Source organism: Geotrypetes seraphini, chromosome 3 (assembly GCF_902459505.1).
Source record: "Geotrypetes seraphini chromosome 3, aGeoSer1.1, whole genome shotgun sequence".
Classification (NCBI taxonomy): Eukaryota; Metazoa; Chordata; class Amphibia; order Gymnophiona; family Dermophiidae; genus Geotrypetes; species Geotrypetes seraphini.
The window spans coordinates 52,979,733-52,990,406 of record NC_047086.1 but is presented as its reverse complement, the minus strand read 5'-3'; the positions used below and the strand labels follow the sequence as shown (position 1 = coordinate 52,990,406).

The following is a 10,674-nucleotide window of genomic DNA, read 5'->3' as shown; positions in this document are numbered from 1 at the left end:
TCTTATCTTTGTCCTAAAGTTAAGTGACCTAATGTTAACATGAAAATGGAATCTAAGTCACTCTGCACTGATAATATGCCACCAGGTCAATTGTACAGGAGATGATTTAACCTACATAAATGAAGGAATTGAAAATTATATTTTTCTATTGGAATTGTGAACTTGAAAATGGATGAAATAAACCTTTTAGAAAATGTACATTTAGTGGAAGAACTTCAGATGTATTCATTTGGAAGCATTGGATGTTGGCAGGGATATGTTCTTTAGAGGATGTAATAACTAATAGTAAACTGCTTGACCTTTCACAATTGCAACATATATTTGGTCTAAATAAATCACAATATTTTATGCTTTCAGGTGGTATAACTTAATAGCTGGACTTGTAAATAAAACAACAAAACATGGTCTAAGAGACATTTGGAGCATTGAGATTAAGCATTCAATTGATGCATCTCAATGGCCACAACTTTGGCCTAAAAAATATTGCCACTATCATCTTGAGGCTGGGACATTAGATCATCTTTTATTGTATTGTCCATATATATTATTAGTTTAGAAATCAATGTTGCCTCAAATAAATAGGAGTGAGAGCAACAGTTGGCAGAGCAGTTAACCAACAGTAGTGGGAGAGAGTGAGATATTGGCAGAGCAGTTAACCAACATCTGTGGAGTGAGAGCAACAGTTGGCAGAGCAGTTAACCAACAGTAGTGGGAGAGAGAGATATTGGCAGAGCAGTTAACCAACATCTGTGGAGTGAGAGCAACAGTTGGCAGAGCAGTTAACCAACAGTAGTGGGAGAGAGTGAGATATTGGCAGAGCAGTTAACCAACATCTGTGGAGTGAGAGCAACAGTTGGCAGAGCAGTTAACCAACAGTAGTGGGAGAGAGAGATATTGGCAGAGCAGTTAACCAACATCTGTGGAGTGAGAGCAACAGTTGGCAGAGCAGTTAACCAACAGTAGTGGGAGAGAGAGATATTGGCAGAGCAGTTAACCAACATCTGTGGAGTGAGAGCAACAGTTGGCAGAGCAGTTAACCAACAGTAGTGGGAGAGAGAGATATTGGCAGAGCAGTTAACCAACATCTGTGGAGTGAGAGCAACAGTTGGCAGAGCAGTTAACCAACAGTAGTGGGAGAGAGAGATATTGGCAGAGCAGTGGTTTCAGAGACAGCACCTGACTGACATTTTGCTGGGGGGGGACTCTGCTTCTGGGTCCTGCAAAGGCCAACACCTGACTGCCATCATCACGTTTGCACCCTTGTCAACCCATTCTGGGTCCTGCAAAGGCCAACACATGACTGCCACCATCAGGTTTGCACCCCTGTCAACCCATTCTGGGTCCTCATCTTTTTCTGAATCTCATGGCTTCAGAGACAGCACCTGACTGACATTCTGCTGGGGGGGGGGACTCTGCTTCTGGGTCCTGCAAAGGCCAACACCTGACTGCCATCATCACGTTTGCACCCTTGTCAACCCATTCTGGGTCCTGCAAAGGCCAACACATGACTGCCACCATCAGGTTTGCACCCCTGTCAACCCATTCTGGGTCCTCATCTTTTTCTGAATCTCATGGCTTCAGAGACAGCACCTGACTGACATTCTGCTGGGGGGGGGGACTCTGCTTCTGGGTCCTGCAAAGGCCAACACCTGACTGCCACCATCACGTTTGCACCCTTGTCAACCCATTCTGGGTCCTGCAAAGGCCAACACATGACTGCCACCATCAGGTTTGCACCCCTGTCAACCCATTCTGGGTCCTCGTCTTTTTCTGAATCTCATGACAGCACCTGACTGACATTTCTGCTTATGTACTTTCTAGGCCACCAAAAACAAGGGAGGAAATGTACAATTTCAAGTTTTTCAAATTTTCCTTAACACAGACGCTTTCCCTGAAGCCGCTCCATCCAAGACACCATCTGACCTTCCCTACGTGAAGGAAAAAGCCTTTGAACACCACCCACAACACCTTGAAAATGTCAAAGCGAGTACAGTATGCTTGAGTGGGTTACCTTGCTCGGCATAAAAAACCTTCACGCTTGGCACATGTCAGAGCAGTGGATACTAGGATAGGTAGGGGTCAGAGGAGGGCTTCAGAGAAACTCCTGGGGGAGAGATCCTGAGCACAACAGTTTGCAGGCCTGTAGCTTTCGGGCCACCAAAAGGAGAGGGGGACATAGACATTTCAAAGTGTCTCTCCTGTTCCTGCAGCATATGTGCTTGGGAGACCATATGGACATGTCAAAGCAAATTTCAAATCTCAAAGTGCACACAATTGTAGCATAGCAACAGGAAAACCTGAACTTCAACATCAAACTCTACAGTTCCAGATTATGTGCTATACCACGGAGATATTGAAAGAGAGGTGTTTGACCATATGTTGGCAGCAGCGTTGTTAGTCTTTGCGTCACTCTCACATACGTGCTCTTACTGCTGGGTGGTGCGCGGTTACCAGCCTGGAATCGAGCAAGCAACTGTTCTGTGTGATCTTGCTCACGCTGTATATGTTCAAGGAGTTTAAAGATGGTTGGATGGTGGCATGCAACAGAGGATTGAAATGCATGGTGCCAACCTTCAACGGAATTATTGGTCCGAGGCAGTCCATCTTCCACACGGGAGCGCATATTCCACAGATGAATAGGAAAAGGTGGCACCCGTCTCCCATTTGGCCGCAATCTCCCGATGTAATTGTCTTCCCAATAGTCATACACCAGGGTCAGTTCATCTGGTCGACTCTCCTCCAAGGTCTGGAAACACTCAGCAACATCATCCACAGGAACAAAACTTAATGCTAACAGCATTTTGGTGAACATTCTTACTCTCTCCTCATCTCTATAGCTGGCGGTCAGTCCCTCATGTTGAATTCTGCGCCACAATGATTGACCCAGATGGAACAGGCAGCCAGAAACTGTAGCATTGGGAAATACAGTGCGGGCAGCTTGCAGACTTGCTCTCTCAAAGTCCATCAAGATTGTCAATGGTGCCAACGTGTTTCTGGTTTCCAGCAGTTTCCTCAACACACGTTCATAGTCCTCCTCCCTTTTACTGTTCAACAACACGTAGACCATGGGAAGTGCACGATTGTCTACAAATGCATGGATGGTAAAGACTTGGACAAACAAATGGGGGGCAACTTTGAATGTCCCATCCATGAACCAATGTCCATGTTGCTCCAACACCTCAAGATTAGATTCTGTAGTGAAAATGAATATGCGTCTTTCATCATTTTCACCTGAATCCCACAACAGTAATTGTTCACCACGTGTGCTTCTTTGTAGCGGCTCAGGAATTTGTATGTCTCTTATGCACCTGGGATTACCCATTGCTAGATGGCCTGCATTTCTCTTTCTATTAACTGTTCTCTGCATGGAGGTGTATGCAGGCAATAATGTAGCTGCTTCTAAACTTGTCCCAGCTGTTGTGCCATGAATGATCTGACGTGGCCTTTCAACCGTAGCCACAGCTCTTTCACGTATGTCTCCCATCATTCGATCAGCTTCAATTCTAGCATTGTTGGGTGCATGCACATGCGCCGTTATCTCAACAGAAGATCCATCAACGAGCCTCTTTCTTCTTCCCACACAGTCACGGCGCACACACCTCCAGGACGTGGATCCGTCTGCCATCACTCGGTCACGCCGATATCGATAGCCCTCATTAACCCAGTGCTCTCTCCCACGCTGTGAAGTTATTACTTCCATGTCTATGTCAAATCACTCCTGAAACCATACAATTAATAACATTATCCTATTTTGACTTGCAATTGATATACAATTGCCTATATCATGAATGCACTACTCAAAAGAACATCATACCTGTAAGACTGGAAGTATATCGATGAAACCCTCAGGAACTGTAGTCGACCTTCAACCCTGAACCAGTACCTGCAAGAATTATAACATGCATGTAAACTTAATGTTCACCCCCCACCAATCTCCAGCACACAAAAAAACATGCAAAGGTCAAATAGGTGAGGTTAGGCCATACATATGTAGAGTTTAGTGCTATGGCACAACACCATATACCTGCAAGGGTGCGATTCCTGTCAGCAAAACACTGAAGATGTCTGTCCTCTGTTGACTGTGGTGTCTTGATTGTAGTCTGTTGATTGTAGTCACCTTCAGTAGTAGATTAGATAAGGTTATTATATACATAGGACATACAAATCCCTATATGTAAAGTTCAGTGCTATGGCACAACACCATATACCTGCAAGGGTGCGATTCCTGTCAGCAAAACACTGAAGATGTGTGTCCTCTGTTGATCGTGGTCTCTTGAATGTCCTCTGTTGATTGTAGTCACCTTCAGTAGTAGATTAGATAAGGTTATTATATACATAGGACATACAAATCCCTATATGTAAAGTTCAGTGCTATGGCACAACACCATATACCTGCAAGGGTGCGATTCCTGTCAGCAAAACACTGAAGATGTGTGTCCTCTGTTGATCGTGGTCTCTTGAATGTCCTCTGTTGATTGTAGTCACCTTCAGTAGTAGATTAGATAAGGTTATTATATACATAGGACATACAAATCCCTATACCTCTGTACTTACGTTGCCTCCAAGATTGAACTTCTAGACAACACTAGGGTTTCAGCAAATTCATATCCCTCAGCACATGACTGCAAGACTAAAATTTATAAGGTTAGCACATAGATATAACAAACAACACCCACTATGTCTGTACTTACCTTTGCAATCATACCTGTAATAGTTAAAATCTGGCTTGCCAACCATCATGGATTAAGAACGTCATTATACCTAATCGCAGACAGAAGGAAGGCAGAGAGGCCCAAAACAAGGACCCACAACAATTGTATACAATCACCCTCACTACACACCCAAGGCTAAAAGTGTACCCCAATAAGCCCTACCATCAGACTATTTATCCTATCCTATTGTTCCAATTTAGCAAAACCAAAAAATGAAGCTATGCATATACCTGTAAATGTGAATATCCTCTTATGTATGATACCTGCAAAAGAAAATGGTACCCAATGCCTTTATAAAACTATAAACCGTGAGCACACTCGGTTTTTTAAAAAATCTTTATTCATTTTAAATGACACATCATGTGTACAAGAATCAAAACATTAAAATGAAATACATCACATGTCAATCAAGTACCTCCCTTCCCAACCCACTTCCCCACTCTTACTTTTCCCAATATGAATGATAATAGTATAATTTAGACACCCTCCCAACAATAAGACAGTGTATCTTTAAATAGAAAATAGTGTATATTCATTACAGTAAGATGTTAATGTCTCCCTTTTTTATTGTTACTGTTCTTTCCATTTTGATAATGTGACATAATGAATTGTACCCAAAACTAGATACTTTAAAATTATTACTTATATGTTGAATGGTGACTCCTGTGCTGATATTTTCCTTTTTTTTTTCTCATGCACTTACCCAATAATATTGCATCATTACATCATGATACAATCCTCAAATTAAACATATTCAGATACTAGTGTTGCTGGCATAAGAGTTTTTACCTCATGCCAACAAGTTTTTTTAGATATTTATTACTTTTAAAATCTATAACTCCATCCAATTATGCTTCCAATTAATATCCATCATCACATTATACATAATCTTAATACCATACCTCAACCTTCTCGCTCTTTTAACATGCGGGAAAACTAAGCGCAAGACGGGGTGTCCTTAAAAATCCGCGTTCCGTGCCCCTTTTCAGGTCCCTGCCCCTGACAGGGCTGGATGAGAAGGTTCATAGACAACGGCGCGAAAGACGAAAGCCAATTTAAGGCAAGGCGCGCCGCCGAACCGCAACAAATTACAGTTTTTAGGGGCTCCGATGGGGGGTTTTGTTCGGGAACCCCCTTCTGTTTACTTAATAGACATCGCGCCGGCGTTATCGGGGGTTTGGGGGTCGTAACCCTCCACATTATAGTAAAGTGGGGGGTTCTCCCCCCCTCGCCCTCCGTCGGAGCCCTAAAAACGGTCATTTAGAGCGGCGCGGCTTGCGCGCAATCGTCTATGAACCCGTCGGAGCCCTAAAAACAGTAATTTAGAAAGGCGCGGCGTCGCGCGCTACGCTCAATAGGGTGGGCACGCCTTTGACCCGGCGCGCCGGCGCGCTTTTGACCCGGCACCGTATGGGAATTTAACTCTGACGGATCCTAGCATGGGGAAGGGAAAGCATTAGGATCCTTCAGAGTTAAATTATCATACAACTCTGTCAGAGCCAGAGACTAAATGTGGCAGGGACCCGAAAAGTGGCGCAGAACGCGGATTTTTAAGGACCTGTGCGTTTAGATACGGGACCAAATCGCGGTTCATAGACAATTGCGCGTAAATATAAACTGGTTTCATAGACAATTGCGCGCAAGACAAGATTTTTAAGGACCTGTGCGTTTAGATACGGGACCAAATCGCGGTTCATAGACAATACGGGACCAAATCGCGGTTCATAGACAATTGCGCGTAAATATCACTGGTTCATAGACAATTGCGCGCAATACAAGAACTGAAAATGTAAATATCAACATACCTATATAAACTTGAGGATCAATTGCGCTGAGTTTTATGATCGCGATTGTCTTGCGCGCAATTGTCTATGAACCATACCCCCCCTCCCTTTTCTTGCGCGTGAAGCGTAAATATAAACATACCTGTAAATGAAGAAATGTGGACGTTCGCTCTCACCAGAGGCGAGATAAATCCGCGCAAGACAAATATTCGTTATAGATCAAGTACCAGCAAAACCAGATCTTTACCTATAACGGACACGGTCAGGCAGCGAAAGGAAGGCGGGAAAGGAAGGAGGACATATATAATGTAGAAACGTAACCATAGTAACGAAAATGCATTCACGTGACTTGTATTTAAATGCTGTTCGGAGAATATATATCATGAGATAACGTAACCATGGTAACGAAAATGCATTCACGTGATTTATGTTGAAAACGCAAAGAGTCAACGTTGACGTGATGACGTGTTCGGAGAATATATATCATGAGATAACGTAACCATGGTAACGAAAATGCATTCACGTGATTTATGTTGAAAACGCAAAGAGTCAACGTTGACGTGATGACGTGTTCACGTGCTGTACGTGCGCGTGTCCTCCGATGGTCAAGCGGCCTCTAGTGGCGCGCTCAGTTGTCTTGCGCTGAGTTGTCTTGCGCTGACTTGTCTTGCGCTCAATTGTCTTGCGCGGAGTTGTCGCTGCGCTGAATTGTCTTGCGCGGAGTTGTCGCTGCGCTGAATTGTCTTGCGCGCAATTGTCTTTGCGCTTATTTGTCTGCGCGCGATTGTCTGCGCGCGATTGTCTTGCGCGTTTTTGACCTGTCACCGGGAGGGTGACTTGGATCTATGTGGAAGTGGTTTGGTTTCTGTTCCTTGTAAGAAGGTAATTATGGTGGTTTTATTTAAATTTGAGGAGGACTGTGAAATTCTGGTTAAGGTTTGAAGTTTGGTATTGATGCTGGTATTGTTCTGAGATTTTCTCTGAGAGCTGTGGAGCTATTTTGAGAGGTTAGTCTGTGCACATATTCTGTGAAAGTATTCTGTGGAGCAAACCTGTGGAATTATTCTGTGAAAGTATTCTGAGAGCTATTCTGGGAATTTTTTTGGTGAACATATTCTGTGAAATTATTCTGTAAGATACTGAGTGAATTTCAAGTTTCAATTTTATTAGGTTTTTATATACCACCTATCAAGGTTATCTAAGCGTTTTTTTACACTCGGGTATTCAAGCATTTTCCCTATTTGTTCCGGTGGGCTCACAATCTATCTGGGGCTATGGAGGACTGAGTGACTTGCCCAGAGTCACAAGGAGCAGCGCAGGATTTGAACCTACAGCCTCAGGGTGCTGAGGCTGTAGCTCTAACCACAATTGTGGTTGTTGTAGTAATATAGAAAATTTTGGGAGGGGAATAGTTTAGGGATTTTTCTAATTATTTTTTAATTTTCTTTAGATAGAGAAAGTTACTGATTAAATAGCTTTAGGGTTGTAGTTTCTTTTATTGATTTGTTAAAGACAGAGTAGTAGGGTTTCCTGTGATCTGCAAGCAACAGCGCACCATCATGGTAACAACCTAAAGAAAGGACAAGAAAGCAACAACTATACTTACCTAAAGAATCAGTTTCTTAGAGACATCAGGTAGCCATTTCTAGACAGAATCAGAAGAAATTAAGGAAGTGAAAAGTACTTATCTGACAAGCCTTCATGGTAACAGCTGATGTTGATTTCCTATTCATAGGATTAAAGGAGATTTTAATTGGACATTAAGAGAACTGTGCAGAAGTGAATCTTAATTGCATTACCTAGAGTTATTTTATAGCATGTTTATTAAATTCTATTACTATTCTCCACTTAGAATTTATAGTATTTCTTTAAATTTACTTTATTATATGGTTTAAATAAACATTTTTATTTCAAAGTAAAAACCATTTTAGATGTAACTCTGGTGTCTTTCCTGAGCATTTGGTCTTAGGAAGGAACCAGGTTACATCACACATCAAATCATTACAACATTATATTATTATTATTATTTTATGTAAATCACTCCTTCTCCTGGGGAAAGGTATATGTTGAACCCTCGGACACCCACAACTACAAACAAATTTTATTTCAAGAAGAGATACCTTTTACCTCAGTCTGAGAAGGAGGGGGTTACATTTGGTTTTCTGAAGTCCTTTCCCTGACTTAAGATTTTTACCTGTGGGTTGTTCTTTATCAGCTGGCTTTTTTTTTCTTTTGCCATTCTGAATTGGGCCCAGATACTGCCTGCCTCTCTGCACAGTTCAAAAGGTGATGTAATTACCAGAACATTGTGGCACCCCTTCTCTTGGCTACCTCAAATTAATATCTTACTAACCCACCTGTTAATCTGGCTCTAGAATACAGCTGAGAAGATGAAAGCTCAGGAGCACATTTCATAGTGGTAACTACTGTACCTGCTTTTCCTGTGGGTGCTGTTGGTCCTGGCAGTATCACTTCCTACCTCTTGTGGCTGATCACCACTTATCATGCTTGCTAACAAATGCTTATTCAAACCATCCTCGGCTTCTAACTTTGAATCTACTCTGGATTCTGGAAATCCTTCACATGATGAGTCATCTGATTCAGTATCTGCCAAAACCTGCTCTATACACTTCACAAGAAGGAACAGTGTGTACCTCCTACTGCACTCTGCTATCTTTACCTGTTCACATGCAACCCTCTTTCTCTCTCCTCCTCCCCCTCGTCTCCCATGCTTCTGCCACCACCATTTTTGGCTGTTTCTGCTTTCTTTTGCTCCAGTGTGGAAATGGGAGCAGACAACTGCTGCTTCAGCTTTGTTGCATTCTTTTAAAATAAATCTGCACCAGCCTAAGAATGAGTAATGTTTCTTGGGGGGGGGGGGGGGGTCTGTATCATTTGCTGTAGATGTTTTTTGGAAGATCAGGTAGCAGCATCCACATATTGGGCTGCAGGCAGAAAACCAGGTATAGCCCTGGGCAAACAGTATGCACTGAAGTGAGAAGTTAGGGGGGTGCATCTATTTCCCAGACCTGTAAGATGAGAGTTTTAAAATTATAGGTGCTGTATACTGTGTACTGGTGTATGAAGTAGTGCTACCTGATTCGCGATTTGAATCGATTCACCAATTCAGTTTGGCTGAATCGATTTGAATTGATTTGGATTTTGAATTGAATTGGACTCACCTATTCAGACCTGCTTTTGGGCTTTCCAGAACTTGAATAGCGTATTTTGAGCATGGAGGATGAAGCACATACGTCATCCAGAGTGCTGGATGATCTTAAATCTCTGGTGAAAACCCATGCTTATGAACTGGAAGATTTGGAGAATTGCTAAAGAAAGGGCAATCTCTGGATTTTTATGTAATATTCTTTTATTAAAATCAAAGAAAAGTACAAACATCCATACAAGAACAATAATTTCTGTAACAATGAATCAGGCCCACCATGTCCCCAAACCCTCAACCCCTATAAAATCACACTTCCCTTTGGTCTCCCCTCCCACCTTCCCTTCCCAACACTCCTGTCCTCTCACAAAAAGACTGTATAGTAACCCATATATGGAATCCAAAACCAAAACCCCCAGTTACAAAGTATTCAAGACCTGACTTCGACTTCTCGGAGTCAGAACATTCAGATAGGGAGTCCACACTTTGAAAAAAAGCTTTATGCAGTTTTCAGCAACCAGATACAGCTCTCACCTCTCATGCATAAGGGCATGTAGTTTGTTTCTACAATACCACACGGAAGGAGGCTGCTCAGACAACCAATGATTCAAAATATGGCAATCTCTGGATTTTAAGGATCTCAGAAATAATTCCTGAAACACAGCTGCTACCAGAGATGCAATGCTCATTAGAATGAGACTTGCCACTACATGACGGCTTTGGCCCTGTGCACTCTATATGGCAGAGATAAGCATTGTATTTCAGAGATTGAAGGTGCAGTACAGATTGTATGCTGTTGATGCTCTTCCAGTCCGAGTATTGTCCATTTACCCCCACTTTCTGTTTCCTATACTCCAGACAGTTTTTAATCCACGTGAATATTTCACCCTCGATTCCATGGCTCGCAATTTTCCAAAATAGTCGTTTATGCGGAACCTTATCGAACGCCTTCTGAAAGTCCAGATATACAACGTCGACCGGGTCGCCCTTGTCTATTTGCCTGTTTACTCCCTCG

The 10,674-nt window shown here is 42.6% G+C and overlaps 1 protein-coding gene across 2 annotated transcripts; it reads right to left on the bottom strand.

Annotated features, from left to right (window-relative positions):
* Positions 1-1,674: 1,674 nt before the first annotated feature.
* LOC117358045 lies at positions 1,675-6,682 on the bottom strand. 2 transcript variants are annotated; one of them, XM_033939470.1, is made up of 4 exons: positions 4,393-6,682; positions 4,025-4,117; positions 3,815-3,883; positions 1,675-3,718 (listed from the first exon to the last, which is right to left on the bottom strand). In XM_033939470.1, exon 4 carries the CDS (start codon positions 3,698-3,700, stop codon positions 2,318-2,320), a length of 1,383 nt encoding a protein of 460 aa, XP_033795361.1. In that variant the 5' UTR covers positions 3,701-3,718; positions 3,815-3,883; positions 4,025-4,117; positions 4,393-6,682; the 3' UTR covers positions 1,675-2,317. The 2 variants fall into 2 exon arrangements, with proteins under 2 accessions (XP_033795361.1, XP_033795362.1); XM_033939471.1 differs by lacking the exon at positions 4,025-4,117.
* Positions 6,683-10,674: the final 3,992 nt, after the last annotated feature.

Excerpts from the sequence above, each read along its gene's own strand:
- LOC117358045 (XM_033939470.1), bottom strand. The coding sequence starts at position 3,700 with ATGGAAGTAATAACTTCACAGCGTGGGAGAGAGCACTGGGTTAATGAG.